We start from the raw sequence: 22965 nt of genomic DNA on the forward strand, positions 1-22965 counted from the left end.
CTTTTAGGTAGCGTTTGTTTGGTTAGGAGGACTTGGCCATTCTAGTTTTCTGTTTGTTTTGGTTAATTGAGGGATGAAATGGTATTACTGATTCTGTTGGTCCGTGTCCACTGTTGTAGCTATACCAATTACCAACTCAAATAATCTGTTGGACTAGCTATATATGACTATTTGCCACAATGTAAAAATGCTTCAGGGCCTAATATTATACAAGGTTGGGTTCCCTGATTTGTACTAAGACTCTTTTACCTCTTGTTTTTATTCAATAAATTCCTATAGGGGCCTCACAGCACCTCCAGTTCCGTCAAAAAAAATTATACAAGGTTTGATGACATAAATCCGCACTGTTCGGTTGATGGTTTCTGCAGCTGATAAGCCGGCTGAATATGATTCGTTGTGAGAAAAAAACATTGTACCATGACTGATAAGGTAGGCTGATAAGTTCAAGCGAACATGGCATTGAATGAGATGCTAGTCTTGGTACAAGCTTGTCTCAAATTGCTAGTACCACTACATAATATGTTTCTTCTTGCTGAGGAATAACACTAGAGAACATGTTAGTTAAAACAACAATTGGAAGACCCCATAACCAACTTGTGAAAAAAAAATGAGATTGTGACTGATACCAATAATGCTACATAAATTGCAACTTCAACTAATAGTTACTCCCTCTGTTACCTCTGCCTTAGGCCAACTTCACTAATTTTGACCAGTGTTTTATGGAAAATATTAACATCTAAAATTCGGAAAATACAATATCAATACATATTTTATGGACAACTTAATTATTACCAATTTGATGTTGTTGTATTTTGTAACTTCTGATAGCTATAATTAATGAACCATATAATTTGGGAAAGGAGGAAACAATGTAAACTTGGCAGGTTAACCAGCACAAAGGAAAAGAGGAAGAAAAAGATGGGAAAATGGGAAAGCGAGGACGAGGTGCCATCACGTGACGTGATGCGGTCCAATGCCAGTGGATGCAGCGCCGGAGGCGGACAATTGCCAGCACCATCGAACGACCGCAATTCGAACGGACTCCGTCCAGAGGTCCCTTTCTTCTTTCACCGCTGCTTCCTTGTCGTCCTCTCCTCGGCTCGCCTCCGTCGGGTCTCGGGTCTCCCTATTAATACCTGCCTCTCCTCTCATCCAGGCCCAAACCCACACCCAGTTAATGTCCTCGGGGAGCCGAATCCACACCATAGGACGCGGGGAGGACGCCCCGATTCTTGAGATTCCAGGTAAACTCCAGGGAACCGACCGCCTCTGCTCTGTCTTCTCACGGGGGATCTTGCCTGCGGATTTCTTCTTTCTTTCTTGGCCTTTATTTGGATGCCGTGTTCCAATTACGGTGCCCTTGCCGGTAATCGAGATCTTGCTAGGATCTCGATCCTTGCCTCGGCTCGGTGGTTGGTTCTTGCACTCTACCTTTCCTCCCCGCGTACTCTGATTGCATGCCCGGAGCCCCGGATGCGCACAGGGTCAAGCCTAGCTTCCCGACCCTCTCGTCCATGGGCTTGGGATCCCCATTTTTGTTTCGTTGGCGCACAATTTCACTCGGTTGCTGCTAGTTTTGCAGACATTGTGGGAGCATTGTGGCATTGTTTTGTTTCACCGAGGAAAACTGTTGACATTACGATCTGCGATCTCTCTACTTCCATTATTCTTTTCGAAAAAAGATCTTTCGAACAAAGTATGATTATAGAAATAGTTGCGAAAAGAATCAGTAGGTTCCGATTTCTTTATTCGCTCTAGGCTGCACGCTTTTTGTATACTTTGTCATATTTTACGCTGTTTTTTGTTTCTTGTTACATGGAGTAGCATATAGTATTAAGAGACAGCAATATATAATAATGCGAATTGAGGATATTCAAAATTGGGCGAGAATAGTTTCAGGAGTAAGGAATTTTTAATAATGTTCTCTTCGTTCTAGCATATTTCTTTTTTGTAGGTGATTTTTAATAATGTTTTATTTAGGGGAATATTTCCTGTTCCTATTGGTGATTGCTCAGATTACTTTTTGTCGCTATAGAGATACTACATCAACAATCCTGTAAAATGTGGATAGCATGTTTTTTTTCTTTAATTGTTTGAGATTTTGTAAACAAGATGGCTGTGGTGAAATAATATAACATTACAATTAATTTTGGCCATCCTGCACCTTCTAATTTTCTTTCCACTTCTCCTGCTCCTGCGCCGCATTGTTGATGATGGAGGAGCGGGGGAATCAATTATGATTTACTCATGAAATTGTTTTTGCAGGATGGAACTACACAGAAATGGCACTAATGGTTCCTGCCACAGCTCATGTGGGCCACTGACAGACTACTACATCCCTGATTACATACTGAAGCCGGACTCTGAACGAGTCACTGTTGATAGTGTGCCATGTTGCCCTGTGGTAGTCTTCATCAATTCTAAAAGTGGTGGCCAGCTGGGAAGCAGTCTGATCAAAACATACCGTGAACTTCTCAATGAAGCGCAGGTAAATAGCTAGCGGTTTATCAATGCTGTAACACCAAAAATATGCATTCCCCTACACTATACTATTGTAATACTTCAAATCATTTTCTCATTGTTGGATCCACTCTATTTTTTTTCAAAGGTTTTTGATCTCTCAGAAGAGGCTCCTGATAAGGTTCTACACAGATTATACTGCAACTTTGAAAAGCTCAAGTCTAACAGTGACCTCATTGCTACTCAAATTCATAAGAGCTTAAGGCTAATTGTGAGAAACCTACTTTTGAATTTTTGAGTCCAATGAATTTCCGGTTAGATATGTCCTTTTATTAACCAAGGATCTTTTAAATATAGGTTGCTGGTGGTGACGGCACGGCAAGTTGGTTGCTTGGAGTAGTTAGTGATCTGAAGCTATCACATCCCCCTCCTGTTGCTACTGTGCCTCTAGGAACCGGAAACAACCTCCCTTTTTCATTTGGATGGGTACGTTAACGTCTTTTGCTTATTTTGAGCATACTGAATTCCTAATTATGATTAATATTCTACATCTCTGTGTTTTATGTGCCTGGAAAATTTATGTTTTTTGTGCAAATGAAGAAATATAGTTAAATTTCTTGTTTGACTATTAAACAAACACAATAAAACCATAAAAGCTAGCCACAAGAAACACACTATTTTTATTAATGTTTGCTGACAGAAATGTTATGCCCGAGCATCAGTCTCTGTTAAGGAACACAAGTTTTCATTTTAATGTAGAAAATTGGGAAATTTGTTATTAAATTAGTATGATGTTGTTTCCATGCAATTCTGCCAGTTCAATTGCCATGTTTTTTAGGAGTTATAGGGCTTGTACCAAGTTTTACAATTCTGAAAATCAATATTGTATTTTAATCTGACTGCAGGGAAAGAAGAATCCAGCTACTGACCAAGCAGCAGTGAAATCATTCCTGGGTCAAGTAAAAGGAGCAAGAGAAATGAATATTGATAGGTATCGTCTTGCTTACAAAGAACTAAAGATAATCTTTTGCTCATGACACTGCATGAGCTCGTTCGTCTATCTCATATGGCGAACTGTTTTATGCTCTTTTCCAATTATTGTTCCACTTATCTTAGCAACATTAGAACATGTCCTTATGTGTAGCGTACGAAAGAAAACACTCGGTTTAACTTGTAGTTGTATTTTTCTGTTTCAGTTGGCATATCATCATGAGGATGCGAATTCCACAGGAAGGCCCATGCGATCCTATTGCTCCCTTAGATCTTCCACATTCATTGCATGCTTTCCACCGTGTATCAGCTTGCGATTCTCTCAATTTGGTAAGAAATATCTTTCACAGATGCAACCTTTTTCTGTTACTTTTACTTATAATGTAAAGGCAGACTTTGATAGTCATGCTCTTGTTTTAAGTGCCATATGTAATATAGAGCAGCATCTTATTGACTTTCCTTTTTCAGGTGGGCTACCACACATTCCGTGGAGGATTCTGGAATTATTTTAGCTTGGGTAAGAGTTCTCTGTAGTCTGTTCATTCTACCACTTAGAATCATAAACATTTTCATCAAGAATGTTTGATGGTGTGTGGTACCTACAGTAGATGCAAACTTTCGCCATTTCTAACAGGGAATTGTGATGTCCCAGTAAATCCTTATGTATTCCTGTTTGCAGTAGATACAGGAGAAGGTTAGTAACCATGATAGTCATAATTTGAACATACTGCAGGAATGGACGCACAAGTATCCTATGAATTCCACTCTGAAAGAAAGAGAAATCCAGAGAAGTTCAGACACCAGCTAAGAAATCAGGTATATTTTCTTTTTATGTTTTTTTTTCGAATATACTACTCTTTTTTCACTTAACTTGATGGGTCATTAGGATTTGCAAACCCCACCAGCATGGTTAGTATAATGCATTTCTTTAATGCAGGGTACATATGCTAAGCTTGGATTTAAACATTCCCTAAACCATCTTTCTTCAAGGTACTGAGTCACTAATGCAGCCTATAATGCTTCTCGTTTTGATCATAATATACTTCATTTTTCTATATCAGCATGTTCAGTTTATAGTATCGAAGTATTGTAGCATTAGTTCTGTCTGTATAAGGAACTCCTTCACCACACTTTAAGAGTCTTTGTATTCCTTGACCTCTGATATATGACCTATACAACTTCCACTTTCAGGAACATTTCTCAACTTGCAAAGGTGAAGATCATGAAAAGACCTGGTAGCCAATGGGAAGAGCTCAAGATTCCTCGCAGGTAATATACCACTGTTGCCCAGCCATATCCATGTACGATTGAGGTGGACTGGTTATTGGTAGAAATAAAATTACGAACCATTATAAAATCTGACAAACATTGCCCCTCTTGTTTCAGCATTCAATCAGTTATTTGCCTCAACTTGCCAAGCTTCTCCGGAGGATTGAATCCTTGGGGAACACCTGGCACTAGGAAAGTACAAGATGTGAGTTTTCCTTCTTCAAACCTGCTACAGACTCCACTGCTGTGTTGATGACATACTATCTGCACTTGGCAGAGATTCATAAGTTTCCATTCATGGCAATATGCAGAGAGACCTGACTGCACCTTACGTTGATGATGGCCTCATCGAGATTGTTGGCTTCCGTGATGCATGGCATGGGCTCATCTTGCTGGCTCCTAATGGCCATGGAACTCGTCTAGCGCAGGTGAACTACTCTGCTCTATCAGCAGTTCGGCACACACTGCACCAACTAGGATACTGAAGGTTGGTGACTGCATTTTGCTTTCAGGCCCACCGAATCCGTTTCGAGTTCCACAAGGGAGCAGCCGAGCACACGTTCATGAGGATCGACGGGGAGCCATGGAAGCAGCCTCTCCCCAAGGAGGACGACACCGTGGTCGTGGAGATCTCCAACCTCCGTCAGGTAGCCATGCTGGCCAACGACCCGTGCAGGTCGAAGAGCGTGAACGACCCGTACTCCCCGTCGTGCCACGGCCACGAGGACGACGAGAGCAACAGCCTGGAGGACGAGGACGAAGTGGGAGGACGGGAGGAAGAAGTTCGGCGCGGCGGCCACCTTCAAGATCCCTGACGAGGTCGACATCGCACATCTTAGTTAGAATTTAGAAACCCGTCCGGCGTTCGCTGCTGAGTTGTGCATGCGGTCCGGAGTTTATTTAGAAGTAACCCCGCACTTCGCGCGGGAAACAGTGAACGCCTAAAGAAAGGGGAAAAAAAAAACGATGGACTGTTCCTTAGCGGGTCAGGTACTGTTCATCGTGATCCGTTACTTGTTCATCTACAGGGAATTGAGCCTGTGACTGCGCTCTGGATGAATAGTAACTGCGATGGGACACCCCTCGAATTTATAGTCTTTTATAGATAGATTCATTTCAGAGCGTTCACTGCTGCTGTTAGTGATACTACTTTTTTTTTCACGGGGTGGAGATTTCAGAAGTTAACCACTGCTGTTAGCGAAACTGCTCATTTTGCTATGTACAGTTATACTATTCTGTAAATTTCAAGTTTAGCAGCCATGTGTAGGCCGGCTATATTTCATCACTGACTAAATTCTTCTGTTTCTATGCCTGATTCTCAGTTGGATAATTTGACACGTTTCCATCGTGGAAACGACTTTTGTAACGGAAGCGAAGGCCTAACATCTGATACCGTGTTTGATCAGGATTCAGAAATAGCGTATCCCATAGAGGAGCAACTTTCAGTCACGTACGTAATCTGTCAGAGGCACGACAGGCAGAACGCGTCACATGTGATGTGAGTGATGAGGATAAAGATAAGATGAGCGACGCGACAAACAACACCTTCTGGAATCTGGAGGGCTCTGCGTCCGCAGCCAACACCCGCCGCTGTTTGAGATAATCCTCCCGGTTCCAAGCCAAACCACGTTCCCCGCGCGGCCACCAGAAAGCAGAGACAGGCAGAGGCGCGTCCTGCTTCCGCTGCAGTATAAAAGGCCCGCGCGTGCCTCTCCGCACTCCACGTCAATCCACAACACAAAGTCGCAAAGCGCGTTTGGCGATTCCGTGCGGGGAGCGATTGCAACGCGATGAGCTTGAGGTACATGAGCCGGGTGGGCGCGCGGGCGGTGCGGGAGAGCACGGGGAGGTCGGTCAAGGACAAGGCGCAGTCGTCGGCGCCGTCGATGGCGAGGAGCAGCGGCGGCAGCAGGGCGCCGGCCGCCGTGTCAGTGGAGTCGGGAAGGGCAAGCGCCGCGGCGGTGGCCAAGAGGAAGGCGGAGGAGGAGAAGCGGCGGCGCGCCGAGCAGGCGCTGCGCACCGTCATGTTCCTCTCCTTCTGGGGCCCCAACACCTAGTAGGAGCATTAGCATCTCGTGTAGTGTGTGGCTGTGTGCTGGAGCACGCTGCTACGTCAAAGATGGCCTAGCTAGTGTTTTGTGTGTTTGAGGTTGGGAAACAAGATGTAAATTTGCTATTGTGATCTAATATTTGAAGACACCCATACGTTGATTCTTGGGAACAAGAACAAGACTTCGTGTTGGTCTGTAGATGTTTCTCCACGTGCATGTACACAGCACACGCAGTTTATCTTTCTACTATATCTGGCTATCTGCACTTCTGCAGCGCCCATTTTCGTGGTAATATTTTCAGAACCAAGTTTTTTCTTGATCGACGTGTTGGGAACTTGGGAACGTCACACGAAACATTTCGATGCACTGCGTCTCTGTTCTTGGGGAAATCGCAGTACGACGTGTATATCCCCTTTCAGAGTTTCAGTCAGCTTCGCTGCCGTCGTCAGAGGTAAGCAGCAGGCAGGGAGGTTTCCACGACGGCGTTGAAGGCCAGCCTGAGCTACAATCAGGAGGAAGGCCTCTTGACTTGCAAGAAGAAGCGCACCGGAACCACGCGATTCGCCGGCTCCGCTATCACTCGTCGCCGACTGACGCTGCGGCGACCCAGAACACTGATGACTTGTGCATCATGCTACCAAAAAGTTCCTCGCTACTGGTGGCAATCTTTACATATATCCCCGTGTATACAGATACAGTGAACACACACACATATCATCCTAGACACGTCTCCCTAACTCCTCCCAGAGACCGGTGACGAAACCGTACGTAGAGCAAGAACCGTAGCGTAGCCTAATTGGGTCCCCAGCAGATGAGTTGCATCACGTTGTCGTCCTTCTCCTCCCTCCTCAGCTTCTCTGCCGCCACCGCCTGCCCCCACCAGCCTTTCCTCCCTGCGCCTGCTGAGCCGCCGCCCCCGGCTTCGCCTTCACAGCGCCAGCCGCCAGGCATCGGCCTGCTAGGCGGCTGCCTGGCCCTCACGGCCACGGCCTGCGCCGCTGGCCACGCCATCCTGCTCGCGTACGTACCTCAGGCTCATCGATGCGATGCTGCAAACAAAACAACCAAACCCACCACTGCTATTCTGAACCAGTGATTGTACTGCTGCTGATGTATATATGCGAGGTAGAGCACGGTGCGATTCAGTTCCAAAACCCTCAAACTGGAGAGCGGCTGTGCACACGGCACGCTGCCCGCTGTTTCGGTCCGTAACACGACATTCGCTTCCGGTGTGCGCAAATATGTGGGAGAGCGCATTTCTGCAGGTTCGTGGACGACACATCCGGCCTCGTCAGCAGCCGGGTTTTGAGTGCTGGGTCCGGCAACTTGTGGGTGGTACGGTGCTGGCAGCCAAGCGCGACGGCTTTGATTTGATGCGGCCCTCGGGGAAGGAATCTGGTGAAGGGGAGATGGATCATGGATGGGGCCGGCCTGTCAATTTCAGTGTGATGTGTGCTAGACCTAGCTTTGCTTCTTTCTGCCGCGACAGGTTTCAAGCACACAGGGTAGCATGTTCGGAGGCCGTATCGTATCGTGGATTATTTACTGCTGGTTGATTTGGTATGAAAGAAAAATACTGTTTCCGACTGAAAATTTACGATTGTTTACGAGCAAACGAACAGGCTCTAGGAATGTGGTCGGTGGGGTGGACAGGGACTTTTCAGTTATCCTGTGAAATCCCCGTCCAATGACGAGCGACTGGAGCTGACTAGAGAGAGGTGGATTAGAACAAAGTGGTACACTGTCACTGTATGGGTCCACACTGCCCCTACCCACTACCTTCTTTAAAAAAAATGTGATCATGAAAACTTACAAATAGAACAGAGGACTTGGAACTTTTATAAAACCCTGGATTGGATTCTCGGCTGGAAAGTTTCAGATTTTGTCTAGACAAACTGTAATTAGGATTTCAAATCTCTGAAATCGGCATTAGAACCTTCGGATTCCAGATTGTTGGGTTCAATAAACGGCCAGAGGACTTCATTTTTGAAATCGCAAACCGAGTGCTGTCAAGTGACATTATTGTTTTCAGCATTTGACTAGGGCCTGTAAAATTTTTCAGCGTACCGCCTTGTGGCTTGGGTCGCCATTTCTTACAGAATTCCTCGATCCCATGACTGCTCGGTGGAGGGGCATGAGCACCAGGGGAGAGGGACGTTTCGAGACAAAGGGAAAAGAGCATACTAGGAGGAAAATGGAAGCGAAAGTGAACGAGTGATGCTTGAATGATTGGCGTTTGAGCAAGTCGATTGGTTGGACCGGACAAACTAGAGACGAGCCAACAATGTTTCATCAAAAGGCTATGCCAAGTAGGAGTATGATGCATAGGACAACGACACAAGCTTTAAAGAAAGCATTTTTGGAGAAAAAAAATACGGAGTAGTTCGTAATAAAAGACTATACCTGTGTATGGCACATTATTAGTTAGTTTGAAGGGACTATTATATTAACACCTTGCTATCCTAAATCCACATGTGCATTACTCCATTTTTAATGGAAGTAAATTAAAGAAAATTCTTTGCTTTTTAAGTAACGGAATAAAAAGCATTCCACCAATCTACGTCCAAAAAAACACACACACACACAACCAAAAACAACTGTCACGAAAAAGTACCTTTAAATCATGGACAATTGATGAAACTATGCAAAATTAAGCTCTTGCGCATGGTGAACATCGTGTTCATCAACTTCCTGGCGTACACATGCTCATCCACGCATACACATGCATGTTGGATGATTCATCCGCCCACAAGGGCTGCCCTTGTCGTTCGTACAACAAACTAGAGCAGTAACGAAACGCTAGCGCCTACTTGCCTGACGGGCAGAGCAATCCTAGACGCTCGGGGTCAGATCAGATTGTTGCCCGGGCAGCTTCTCGCCTGGGACGCTTGGGGCTTGCATCCAGACAAGTCCTGACTGCTCGATCGGACCAGCTAGTTGTTGGGACCCCAGTTGCTGAGGTACATGACCGTCCGAAGCTCCTCCTCCTGCTGCTTCGCTTTCCTCTTCGCCGACGCGGCCGCCGCGGCGCAGCCCGAGGCGCTGCTGCCGGGGCCGCCGGAGCCGCTCGCGCCTGCTGGCGTCCTGGCGCGCTGCTGCGCCTGACGGAACGCGTAGTTCCAGCGGCACAGGCCGCCCTGGTCCTTGAGCGCCTCCACGGTGCCCAGGCTCATCGCCGCCGCCCACGACGACGCCTTCGCCTTGCCGCTCCCGCTCGCCATCTCCTGATCCACCCGTATGTTATGAACTTATGATCCGTCGAGGACTTGCTCGATGTGCCCGCTCGGCTGCTGCTTGGTTCGTTGGTTGTGTGCTTGTGTGCGTACGTCTTGCCGTCTTGGCGAGGCAGTGTCGTGCGGCCGGTGGTCTTATATAGCCAGGAGGGGGGCCGGGGCGGGGCGAGGGCGAGTTTGCCGGGGCTGGGAGTGGGATGGGAGTGTGCCGTCGCTGCTGCGTGCGGGGCACGTGGTTTTGGGGGCACGGCCGTCCAGCGCGTGGAAAACAGTGGGGGAGCTCCTGAAAACCGGGTGCAGAGCGCGAGCGGCTGAGGACGCGCGCGGACGCCGAGGTTTAACTGCCTGGGGCGGCTGCTGGAAAGTGGAAAATGCGGCGCGCTGCTAGTGCCGTGCGAGTCAGTTGTCGCATGTCGGTGTGCTAGCCACTTGCTCCGATCGCGGCTTGGCCGCTTCGGCATTTTCAAGCGGCCGTTTCCGCCACACCTCGATCAGGCACCTAGCATAGCTGACACCTCGAGAAAAATGAACGATGAGATCCTGTTTAGTCAGCTCAAATTTAATTTTATTTAGTCACTTTTCAACCTAACATTATCACTGAATCAGGCTAAACGAGCTTTAGCCGAATAGTCACCAAATTATTAGTAGAAGGGATTGAACCTCACCTTTAAATCACTTTAAGTCAAACACACTAACTAAAATAGACTAAAAAGTTTCTTTTAGTCTTTTTTTAGTTACCCAAACCAAACGCACAGTGACTAAAGTTTAGTCCCTGGTTTAGGTAACTAAAGTTTAAAAGAAAAAACCAAACATGACGTAGACATGTTTGGTTTTCCTCCTAAAGTTTAGGCCCTGTCACATCACTAATTTGAAGTATTAAACATAGACTAATTACAAAACCAATTGCATAGATTGAGACTAATTTATGAGATGAATCTATTAAGCCTAATTAGTTCATGATTTGACAATGTGGTGCTTCAGTAAATATGTGCTAATGATAGATTAATTAGGTTTAATAGATTTATCTCGTGAATTAGTCATGGCTTCTGTAATTAGTTTTATGATTAGTATCCGAACACCCGATGTAACACCCAATGTGACACCTGATGTGACATCTCCTAAACTTTACTCCTTGGATCCAAACATCCCTCGAGCCTAGGTACTCTGCAATTCTACTGTCTTACTGAGGGCACTCCCAATACAGATATTATCATAGTTTCTATAAGCATTAATTATATTGCCATCTAAATATTTTACTGATGTGACGAGATAATTATTGAAGAGACAGGAAAGTTTATAGAAATCGGATATAATTAAGAAACCAGGTCTTCACGCATATCAATGACGAAGAAATCACTCAGTTCTTGCGTTTGGGAGAGAAGGGATGGTTTCTCATCTAGTTTGTTTGATCGTATCAGCCATGCTTATCAGTTATGATGTAGTATTTTCTCTCACAACAAAACAACATCAGCCGGCTTATAAGCTACAGAAACGATCAAGCGAACAGAGTGTCTATCTTCTTCCCCAGATCCCGTGCGCTCACCTCCCGGCTACCGACAATGTGCTCCCCGCGCAGCAGCTCCTCATCCGCGGCTGCGGGCTCCTACTGCGCCGACGCCGACGCCGCACCCAGTGCTGAGTTCGAGCTGCCGCTGGAACAGGAATTGGAAGCACGTTGTCGTTGTACAGGAAGGCGACGCGGACCAGGCGGACCAACAACAGACGGGGACGACCCTGCGGCCTCGACCACTAGACGCCATGGAGCTCCGTCTGCGGCCGCTTGACCCCGTGGAGGTCCGGTCGCAGCCTCGACGCCCGCCCTCCCCGCACGGCTGCTCGACGCCATGGAGCTTCGGCTGCGGCCGCTGGACGTCGTGGAGGTCCGGTCGCGGCCTCAACTCCCGCCCTCCCCGCGCAGCTGCTCGACGCCATGGAGCTCCGGCTGCGGCCGCTGGACGCCTGCCTCCCCGTGGAGGTCCGGCCGCGGCTGCTCCACGCCTAGCTCGTGCGTCTCCCCGCGCCGACCCGCCTCGACGCCATGGAGGTTCAACCGTGGCCCTCCTCCCCGTGCCGGCTCGCCCTCCCCACGCTGGCCCGCCGCGACGCCTAGCTCGCTCGTCTCCCTCCTCTGCGCACGACGAGCGACCTCATATAGTCGCATATCTCGTCTCCGTCTCCCTCCCCTGCCACACGGACGCTCGGGGTGCAGGGCAGCTATCTGTACGGGAGGCACATAGGATCCGATATGGGAAGAGATGATGATTGGTTAGATATTTGGTTGGACTCTAGATAAAAAGGTTGTATTGAGAATAATAGTTTTTTTTTACAAAATCCTATGCTCTAGAAACTAGGGATGATTTCATGCATTGAGAATGCCCTAAAGCCGATTAGTTACACCAGGAATGACCACCTGAAAAAAAAATCCTGATTGGAATTGCTAGTTAAAATTGTATAAACTTTATGAGCGGGATTAATTCCTGGGCTGTTTCTACTGTAACTGAACGGGCCCTAATCCTAATCTTAACAAGAAATCGCATCGAGATGTGGCAAAATTTGCAACTCACCCGACGAAGCCAACCGTGGAACTTCTTGTTTTTCTATCTTAGGGCCTGTTTGGAACGCAGGAATAAAAAACACAGGAATAGAAAAAAAAACGCAGGAATAGGATGAGTGTGCAGTGGTAAAACAGAGGAAAGGAAAAACACGGGAAATAATTAGAAGAGGTGTTTGGAACGCAGGAATCCATAACACAGGAAAAACGCAGGAAGTAACACTGCGCAGCTGAAGGAAATCAAAACCAGAGATCTGAGTGGATTCTTTTTTTCCTTTGAAACGAGCGTCTGCGGGAGCCTTTCCTCTGAAAAGGAACTCACAAATCCTTCATTCCAAACGCCGCTACAGTGTTTTAAACTATAGGATTCTGATTTCTTTAGAATTCCTTTGAAAATCCTGTAAACCAAACTGGCCTTAGTGAGACAAACCGGGTGTTTTCCGTGCAGCCCTGATGCGATAGGCTTCTTCTTTCTCCCTGACTGAATTGCGTATCATATTTATTTATTTATCAATTCATCGATTCTCTCACCTGCGCTTTATTGATCCGTCCACTATACTGTATATATTTCGACATGAATCTCATGGAATCGGTTCCGAGGCCACCCGTAGAACTTCTTCCTTTCTCACGCACAGAATCGCACGAGTGAATAGTAAGCTGCAGGTTTTCACCACATGCTCTGCTCTGGGACAGGTCACAGGTGGGTAGAGTCAGCCAAACTATGGGAGGCGGATAGACGGCAGAGGAAACCAGGGTGCTCTAGGACATGGTTTCCACGCTGCGCGGTCCCTTTCGACGTTTGCTGATGCAACAGAGACACCTGCTCTCTCAGCCGCCGCCCCCGGCTTCGCCTTCACAGCGCCAGCCGCCAGGCATCGGCCTGCTAGGCGGCTGCCTGGCCCTCACGGCCACGGCCTGCGCCGCTCGCCACGCCATCCTGCTCGCGTACGTACCTCAGGCTCATCGATGCGATGCTGCAAACAAAACAACCAAACCCACCACTGCTATTCTGAACCAGTGATGTATATATGCGAGGTAGAGCACGGTGCGATTCAGTTCCAAAACCGTCAAACTGGAGAGCGGCTGTGCACACGGCACGCTGCCCGCTGTTTCGGTCCGTAACACGGCATTCGCTTCCGGTGTGCGCAAATATGTGGGAGAGCGCATTTCTGCAGGTTCGTGGACGACACATCCGGCCTCGTCAGCAGCCGGATTTTGAGGATCCCGTGGCCTGCGCAATTGGCCGAGTGAGAACAAAACGAAACGGTGCTGGGTCCGGCAACTTGTGGGTGGTACGGTGCTGGCAGCAAAGCGCGACGGCTTTGATTTGATGCGGCCCTCGGGGAAGGAATCTGGTGCAGGGGAGATGGATCATGACGTACCGAAGCATTTCGTTTCTATTTTATAATAATTGTCTAATCGTTGACTAATTAGATTTAAAACGTTCGTCTTGCAAAATACAACCAAACTATGCAATTAGTTTTTTATTTCGTCAACATTTAGTACTCCATGCATGTACCACAAGTTTGATGTGACGGAGAATCTTCTTTTTGCATAGTGTCAAAGTTTGGATTTTAGGGTGACCTAAGGGCCTGTTTAGATTCCAAAAAATTTTACGCAGTATCCGTCACATCGAATTTTGCGGCACATGTATAGAGTACTAAATGTAGACGAAAAAAAATTAATTGCACAGTTGGGTGAAAAATCGCAAGATGAAACTTTTGAACCTAATTAGTCTATAATTAGACACTAATTACCAAATACAAACGAAAATGATACGGTAGCCAAAATCTAAAAAATTTTGGATCTAAACGGGGCCTAAACATGGCCCTAGCTTTGCTTCTTTCTGCCGCGACAGGTTTCAAGCACACAGGGTCTAGCGAATTAGGAATGTGGTGGGTGGGGTGGACAGGGACTTTTCAGTTATCCTGTGAAATCCCCGTCCAATGACGAGCGACTGGAGCTGACTAGAGAGAGGTGGATTAGAACAAAGTGGTACACTGTCACTGTATGGGTCCACACTGCCCCTACCCACTACCTTCTTTTTTTAAAAAAAAATGTGATCATGAAAACTTACAAATAGAACAGAGGACTTGGAACTTTTATAAAACCCAGGATTGGATTCTCGGCTGGAAAGTTTCAGATTTTGTCTAGACAAACTGTAATTAGGATTTCAAATCTCTGAAATCGGCATTAGAACCTTCGGATTCCAGATTGTTGGGTTCAATAAACGGCCAGAGGACTTCATTTTTTTGAAATCGCAAACCGAGTGCTGTCAAGTGACATTATTGTTTTCAGCATTTGACTAGGGCCTGTAAAAATTTTCAGCGTACCGCCTTGTGGCTTGGGTCGCCATTTCTTACAGAATTCCTCGATCCCATGACTGCTCGGTGGAGGGGCATGAGCACCAGGGGAGAGGGACGTTTCGAGACAAAGGGAAAAGAGCATACTAGGAGGAAAATGGAAGCGAAAGTGAACGAGCGATGCTTGAATGATTGGCGTTTGAGCAAGTCGATTGGTTGGACCGGACAAACTAGAGACGAGCCAACAATGTTTCATCAAAAGGCTATGCCAAGTAGGAGTATGATGCATAGGACAACGACACAAGCTTTAAAGAAAGCATTTTTGGAGAAAAAAAATACGGAGTAGTTCGTAATAAAAGACTATACCTGTGTATGGCACATTATTAGTTAGTTTCAAGGGACTATTATATAAAACCTTGCTATCCTAAATCCACATGTGCATTACTCCATTTTTAATGGAAGTAAATTAAAGAAAATTATTTGCTTTTTAAGTAACGGAATAAAAAGCATTCCACCAACTACGTCCAAAAAACACACACACACAACCAAAAACAACTGTCACGAAAAAGTACCTTTAAATCATGGACAATTGATGAAACTTTGCAAAATTAAGCTCTTGCGCATGGTGAACATCGTGTTCATCAACTTCCTGGCGTACACACGCTCATCCACGCATACACATGCATGTTGGATGATTCATCCGCCCACAAGGGCTGCCCTTGTCGTTCGTACAACAAACTAGAGCAGTAACGAAACGCTAGCGCCTACTTGCCTGACGGGCAGAGCAATCCTAGACGCTCGGGGTCAGATCAGATTGTTGCCCGGGCAGCTTCTCGCCTGGGACGCTTGGGGCTTGCATCCAGACAAGTCCTGACTGCTCGATCGGACCAGCTAGTTCGTAGCTAGTTGTTGGGACCCCAGTTGCTGAGGTACATGACCGTCCGAAGATCCTCCTCCTGCTGCTTCGCTTTCCTCTTCGCCGACGCGGCCGCCGCGGCGCAGCCCGAGGCGCTGCTGCCGGGGCCGCCGGAGCCGCTCGCGCCTGCTGGCCTCCTGGCGCGCTGCTGCGCCTGACGGAACGCGTAGTTCCAGCGGCACAGGCCGCCCTGGTCCTTGAGCGCCTCCACGGTGCCCAGGCTCATCGCCGCCGCCCACGACGACGCCTTCGCCTTGCCGCTCCCGCTCGCCATCTCTGATCCACCCGTATGTTATGAACTTATGATCCGTGGAGGACTTGCTCGATGTGCCCGCTCGGCTGCTGCTTGGTTCGTTGGTTGTGTGCTTGTGTGCGTACGTCTTGCCGTCTTGGCGAGGCAGTGTCGTGCGGCCGGTGGTCTTATATAGCCAGGAGGGGGGCCGGGGCGGGGCGAGGGCGAGTTTGCCGGGGCTGGGAGTGGGATGGGAGTGTGCCGTCGCTGCTGCGTGCGGGGCACGTGGTTTTGGGGGCACGGCCGTCAGCGCGTGGAAAACAGTGGGGGAGCTCCTGAAAACCGGGTGCAGAGCGCGAGCGGCTGAGGACGCGCGCGGACGCCGAGGTTTAACTGCCTGGGGCGGCTGCTGGAAAGTGGAAAATGCGGCGCGCTGCTAGTGCCGTGCGTGTCAGTTGTCGCATGTCGGTGTGCTAGCCACTTGCTCCGAACGCGGCTTGGCCGCTTGGGCATTTTCAAGCGGCCGTTTCCGGCACACCTCGATCAGGCACCTAGCATAGCTGACACCTCGAGAAAAATGAACGATGAGATCCTGTTTAGTCAGGCTCCGATCGCGGGCCCTTAAACCCAGCTTGATCCGCTTCTTTTTTCACCTAGAACAGTATTTTCCTCTCATAAATTCCTCCAGAATTTCTTCAAACCATCCAAATTCCTCCAGAACCATACCATCCGAACGGGGTATGGTTGAAAAAAGAAGCGGATCAAACCGAGTTTAAGGGCACACGAGTAAAGTTCAGCCAGCTAAATTTAATTTTATTTAGTCACTTTTCAACCTAACATTATCACTGAATCAGGCTAAACGAGCTTTAGCCAAATAGTCACCAAATTATTAGTAAAAGGGACTGAACATCACCTTTAAATCACTTTAGAGTCAAACACCTTAACTAAAATAGACTAAAAAGTTTCTTTTAGTCTTTTTTAGTCACCCAAACTAAACGCACAGTGACTAAAGTTTAGTCCCTGGTTTATGTAACTAAAGTTTAGGAGAAAAAACCAAACATGGCGTAGACATGTTTGGTTTCCCTCCTAAAGTTTAGTTACTGTCACATCAGATATTTGACACTAATTTGAAGTATTAAACATAGACTAATTATAAAACCAATTCTATAGATTGAGACTAATTTATGAGATGAATCTATTAAACCTAATTAGTCCATTATTTGACAATGTGGTGCTTCAGTAAATATGTGCTAATGATAGATTGATTAGGTTTAATAGATTTGTCTCGTGAATTAGTCACGGCTTCTGTAATTAGTTTTATGATTAGTATTCGAACACCCGATGTAACACCCAATGTGACACCCGATGTGACATCTCATAAACTTTACTCCCTGGATCAAAACATCCCTCGAGCCTAGTACTCTGCAATTCTATGTCTTACTGAGGGCACTCCCAATACAGATATTATCATAGTTTCTATAAGCATTAATTATATTGCCATCTAAATATTTTACTGATGTGACGAGATAAATATTGAAGAGACAGGAAAGTTTATAGAAATCGGATATAATTAAGAAACCAGGTCTTCACGCATATCAATGATGAAGAAATCGCTCGGTCTTGCGTTTGGGAGAGAAGGGATGGTTTCTCATCCAGTTTGTTTGATCGTATCAGTCATGCTTATTAGTCATGATACAATATTTTTCTCTCATAACAAAACAACATCAGCCGGCTTATAAGCCACAGAAACGATCAAGCGAACAGAGTGTCTATCTTCTTCCCCAGATCCCGTGCGATCACCTCCCGGCTATCGACGACGAGCTCCCCGCGCAGCAGCTCCTCATCCGCGGCTGCGGGCTCCTACTATGCCGACGCCGACGCCGCACGCAGTGCTGAGTTCGAGCTGCCGCTGGAACAGGAATCAGAAGCACGTCGTCGTTGTACAGGAAGGCGACGCGGACCAGGCGGACTAACAACAGACGGGGACGACCCTGTAGCCTCGACCACTGGACGCCATGGAGCTCCGGCTGTGGCTGCTCGACGCCGTGGAGGTCTGGTCGTGGCTCGACGCCCGCCCTCCCCGCACGGCTGCTCGACGCCATGGAGCTCCGGCTGCGGCCGCTGGATGCCATGGAGGTCCGGTCACGGCCTCGACGCCCGCCCTCCCCGCGCAGCTGCTCGACGCTGAAAGCATCTAGGCCCCTAGATGGGTTTCGGTGATTAATAACAATACAAGATTACTATGACTAACGTGTGTTTTGTAGATGCAATTAAGTTAGGTCATGGTAATGGAGATTAATCGGGCAATCAAAGTTGTCATGCCCCTACGATGAAAATCATTTCGGTTTTCAAAGAATGGACAACAAGGTTAAGGATGACTAGTTCTAAGTGTCGATTGGAGTTGGAGAGACACTTAGAGTAGTTTAGGACTTTATTTTTCCTTTGGCCATACTATTAAGGGGGTATGGACGGGTAGCTTGACCTAGTTGAGTCTAGTGAGTTAGGTGTGGTGCACACTTATTAAAAATAGCTCTAGGTAGCTCCTATGAACGCCTAAGATCCTTTGGAGCAAATTTCATTCACATATGATCGAGAGTTGGAAGTGAATGGAGGGTCAAATGCTGACCGGACGCTAGCCCCGGTGCGACCGGATGCTGGCCTCAGGGTCCGGTCAGTTCATTTGATCAGCTGTCTGCGTTCGGTGTGACCGGACTTTGAAGGGGTCATGTGACTGGACGCTGAAAGGCAGTGTCCGGTCGACTCCAGTAAGGTTCCAGAGAAGGGAATCTACGACCGGACGCGTCCGGTCAGTGCTGACCGGACCCTGAGGGTTCAGCGTCCGGTCGAGTCAAGTAAGGTTCCAGTAAGGGTTTTATGCGACCGGACACGTCCTGTCAGTGCTGACCGGACCCTGCCAGCGTCCGGTTAATATATTTTTACTGGTTCACGGGTTGAACTGACTGGAGCGTCCGATCAACATGACCGGAGCGTCCGGTCAACCCGCAGAAGCTCATAACGGTTCGTTTTTTAAGCTGCCTTATAAATAGAAGCTCCACTCGTGTGTGGAGTTACTTTTACTCATTTCAACAGCTGAGAAACACGTTTGTGAGTGTCAAGAAGAGCAAGGTCCTAGTGAGGTGTTTGTGATTTGAGAATCCAAGAGTGAAACCTCATTAGTGAATCAAGAGTAGACAAGTGTGCATCCATCTTCTCATTAGGCTTCGCATGGTCAAGTAAGAGTTCGTGCTTGTTACTCTTGGTGATCGCCATCACCTAGACGGCTTGGTGGTGATTGGGAGCTTGGTGTTCACCCGGTGGAGCTTGTGGGTGACCCAACTCAAGTTGTGAGCGGCTTTGGGTGATTCGCCGCGATGGAGTGTCGAAGAATCAACCCGTAGAGAGCACTTGATCCTTGCGTGGATCAAGAGGGAGCTACACCTTTGCGCGGGTGCTCCAACGAGGATTAGTGGGGAGTGGCGACTCTCCGATACCTCGGCAAAACATCACCGTGTTCCTCTCTCCATTTACTTTGAGCATTTACTTTGAGTATTTACTTTGAGCAATTCAATACTTGTCTTTATATTCATAGAATTGCCATGCTAGAGTAAGTTTGGAACAATAGGTTGTAAGTCTTTTATGCGTTAATTCGATAGAAACACTTTTCTAGGACAAGGGGTTAATTGGGCTATCCGTAGGATTTGATTATTGCAAAAAAAATTTAGAATTAGCCCAATTCACTCCCCCTTTTGGGCATCTTGATCCTTTCAATTGGTATCAGAGCCTCGTGCTCACGTTTTTAAGCTTAACCGCTTAGAGTAAGATGTCTCACGGGGATAAACCTCCTTCTATCTTCGAGGGGGGTGATTTTTTATATTGGAAAATTCGCATGGAGGCATACCTAGAAGCTCTAGACGTTGGAATACTTAGAGCCGCCTCTCAAGGGTTCCCAACACCTAAGAATCCCACACAACTCTAAGGCGATGAAGTAAACTATGAAAAATGGAATGCAAAGGCTCGCAACACCATCTTTAGAGGTCTTTGCAAAGATATGTTCAACCGCGTAAGGAACCACAAAGACGCCCATGCACTATGGTCGGACGTTTGTGTGCTCTATGAGGGAACTAAGAGTGAGCGTGAGAAACGCTATCATCTTGTGATCAAAAAGCTAAATTCATTTAAGATGCTTCCCAAAGAATGTGCTAATGAGATGTATTCACGTTTGAATGTTTTTGTAGAGGAAGTCAATGGGCTTGGACTTACTTAAATGTCACCATCCGACGTTGTGAGAAAAATCTTAAGTGTCCTCCCCATTGACAAATATGGCCATATTATGATCGTGCTACACCAAGGTAATCTTTCTACCGCTACACCAACATAAATGTTGGGAAAGATCAATGCTCATGAGATATACATACACATCACCCCACAAGATGGCTCATCCTCTACAAAGAAGAAAGAGAAGGACTTAGCATTCAAAGCGAGTCAAGATAAGGGCAAAGCAAAACTTGAGTATGAGAGCTCAAGTGATGAAGAAGATGATGAAGAAAGTCTTGCTCTTATGGTGAAGAAGACCACCAAGATGCTAAAGAAGCTAAATAAGAGTGGCATCAAGTTTGATGGCAAGAAGAAGTCATGATGGCAGGACATCGTCTAGTCATTGAGGAGCCTCAGCGTCAAGGGGAGTCCCAGCAGGAGGCACAGCAGTATCCCCCACCAGCAGAGCCTCAGCCAGCCTAGGAGACTCAGGAGAGTCAGCAGACCAAGGTGACCGAGCCGGCACCCCAGCTACACCGCTTAGGTCATACCAGTGCTATAGTTCCACTGAGGCCAGCTACACAGCGTAGGGGGTCATGCCCTCTGCCCAGACCACAAGGTCCGCCTCTAGTGGTACACCTCGACTTGAGGGCCGTTACAGCCAGGCAGGTTCGCCAGCTGCGCTTTGTTGAGTTTGACGTGTGGTTCCCTCTGAGGAGGGATGAGAGAGCAGCTGAGGGGTTCTATACACCGCTCCAGGAGAACTTCTACAATGCCTATATCAACAGTGGGGCAGTGTTCAGATCACAGAGGGTTTGCAGTTTGGAGTCTATTGTGGTAGCAGCTGGAGAGCACATCCGCCCCTACTTGTCATATTTATTGAGGCTTACAGATCTGATTGGCTAGACAGGAGTATATGTACCATCTTGGGTCCAGCAGTTCTATGCTTCACTCTACGTTGATCCGCATCACAACTACATTCATTTTGCATTCAACAGCAAAAATTACCGGGTGAGGAGCTCTAGGGCCCGGGAGATACTACGGCTACAGGATCAGCCTATCAAGCTGCATGAGGTATGCTATGGACAGCAGGAGCCTCCCAGACATCCTCATGGAGGGTTGGTGCCCCCTACAGATTTAGTGCGACATTGCTTCAAGGAGTCTTTTGGTGAGGGGTCGAGCAGGAACCCCAGTGACTTGACTCCTACAGCGAGAGTGCTAGAGGCCATTATCAGGAGAACACTGCTTCCCAGGTTGGGATACAGGGAGGGCCTGACTCGCTTACAGCTCTAGCTTCTTAATGCCCTGATGCAGCAGACCGTATTCGACATTTGGGACCTCCTTCTGTCAGAGATGGAGGATACTATTGTTGAGGGTTTCAAGGGTCGCCGACAGCTTCCTTATGCACATTGGGTCATATTCTTGATGCTCAAGTGTGTGCAGGTCAGGACTCCTGAGTTAGTTGTTGAGTACAGGGCTGCCACCACAGAGTTTCCAGCATACAACATGGCACAGAGGATTAGGCACAGCACTCCACAGGCACCAGCTCGGCCCAGCCGTCATCCAGATGTTCCCGAGTCAGCAGCTCAGCAGGACGAGATCATTAGAGGCATTGCCGCTATAGAGGAGGAGCAGCTTGAGGCACAGCAGGAGATGACCGAGTCCAGTGATAGCTTAGATGATGACTATCTACCGATTCCTCAGATGCCTCCACGCAGACATGATGCAGAGGCCGGTAGTTTCAGCTCAGCTCCACTAGCACCGTAGATGGATCCTGCATTGATAGCTATTCTTGAGCGGATGTAGCAGGACCAGGCACGACAGGCATAGGAGACCGCTGCCAACTTCGCACAGTTCTAGGCTCGTCAGGACGAGTTCCAGAGGCAGCAGCAGCAGATGCATCACCAGCAGATACTTATGTAGCAGCAGCTTATGGGCTTCATGCAACATGTCGTGACAGCACTTGGGGCCCCACTGCCATAGTCTTTGCCTCAGCTTGCTTAGCCTGCCTCCACCATGACGACTCCAGCTATACAGCCCAGCGGGCTTCAGAGTCAGGGATAGCCTCCAGCTCAGTTTGCTTCACCTACAGTTTAGGTGTCCCAGTGGTTGTCCTCACCGGTGGTTGCCCCGCAGTTCACTCCATATCACACAGGCTTCTCACCAGAGTAGTCACCCTCACTATTTGTGCCTGACACGTCAGTCTCTAGGAGTCTTGGAGCATCTTTCAGCGAGCTGTCTAGCATGCCTACACCACCTCATATGCATGCCGCCGGTCCTTCTACAGTAGCTCCAGTCGCAGTGACTACTCAGAGGCTTCCTAGCTCAGTCGCATCATCAGATCCTATAGATGTACCAGCAGCTTCACAGGCAGCACCTGTCCTAGCTCAGACCCAAACCGCTTCAGCGACACTTCCTGCCACAGAGGGTCAGTTAGTTCAGAGCTCAGGGTCAGATGATGATGGTGCCCAGTTCCAGCTTGCCCCACGTACTTCAGCACCCGACTCATCCGCTGCAGCCCCGCTGACCGACCCTTAGTTTTTGGTGTTTGACGCCAAAGGGGGAGAGGGTTCGAGTATGTAAACTCAGGGGGAGCATGATCTAGGGGGAGCTAGTTATATAGTATTAGCGTATTATATACATTTGGAGTTTTATTTGTGAGATACACTTACTTATGCATTCGTGTGATTACTTTCATGCATATTA

At 47.7% G+C, this 22965-nt stretch overlaps 4 protein-coding genes across 4 annotated transcripts; 2 read left to right on the forward strand and 2 right to left on the reverse strand.

The window, feature by feature from the left end:
* The first annotated feature begins 1087 nt into the window (after window positions 1-1087).
* LOC136491546 (diacylglycerol kinase 1-like) lies at window positions 1088-6141 on the forward strand. The gene is given in 14 exon segments (XM_066487863.1): window positions 1088-1244; window positions 2266-2488; window positions 2609-2731; window positions 2818-2946; window positions 3366-3451; window positions 3657-3780; window positions 3919-3967; window positions 4184-4266; window positions 4388-4440; window positions 4642-4719; window positions 4837-4924; window positions 5031-5147; window positions 5232-5477; window positions 5479-6141. Coding segments are annotated over 13 exon segments (1482 nt in total). The 5' UTR covers window positions 1088-1244; window position 2266; the 3' UTR covers window positions 5563-6141.
* Window positions 6142-6374: 233 nt separating this feature from the next.
* On the forward strand, window positions 6375-6949 carry LOC136491547 (uncharacterized). Its single transcript, XM_066487864.1, has one exon. It carries the CDS (start codon window positions 6510-6512, stop codon window positions 6774-6776), a length of 267 nt encoding a protein of 88 aa, XP_066343961.1. The 5' UTR covers window positions 6375-6509; the 3' UTR covers window positions 6777-6949.
* A 2452-nt stretch (window positions 6950-9401) lies between these two features.
* LOC136494880 (uncharacterized) lies at window positions 9402-10010 on the reverse strand. The gene has a single exon (XM_066491051.1). The coding sequence runs from the start codon at window positions 9989-9991 to the stop codon at window positions 9704-9706; it is 288 nt and encodes a 95-aa protein (XP_066347148.1). The 5' UTR covers window positions 9992-10010; the 3' UTR covers window positions 9402-9703.
* Window positions 10011-15426: 5416 nt separating this feature from the next.
* Window positions 15427-16152, reverse strand: LOC136494652 (uncharacterized). The gene has a single exon (XM_066490824.1). It carries the CDS (start codon window positions 16045-16047, stop codon window positions 15760-15762), a length of 288 nt encoding a protein of 95 aa, XP_066346921.1. The 5' UTR covers window positions 16048-16152; the 3' UTR covers window positions 15427-15759.
* Between the last annotated feature and the right edge of the window lie 6813 nt (window positions 16153-22965).

This window comes from Miscanthus floridulus, chromosome 11 (genome assembly GCF_019320115.1).
Source record: "Miscanthus floridulus cultivar M001 chromosome 11, ASM1932011v1, whole genome shotgun sequence".
Classification (NCBI taxonomy): Eukaryota; Viridiplantae; Streptophyta; class Magnoliopsida; order Poales; family Poaceae; genus Miscanthus; species Miscanthus floridulus.

Coding starts and splice junctions, on each gene's coding strand:
- LOC136491547 (XM_066487864.1), top strand. CDS start 6,510: ATGAGCTTGAGGTACATGAGCCGGGTGGGCGCGCGGGCGGTGCGGGAG.
- LOC136494880 (XM_066491051.1), bottom strand. CDS start 9,991: ATGGCGAGCGGGAGCGGCAAGGCGAAGGCGTCGTCGTGGGCGGCGGCG.
- LOC136494652 (XM_066490824.1), bottom strand. CDS start 16,047: ATGGCGAGCGGGAGCGGCAAGGCGAAGGCGTCGTCGTGGGCGGCGGCG.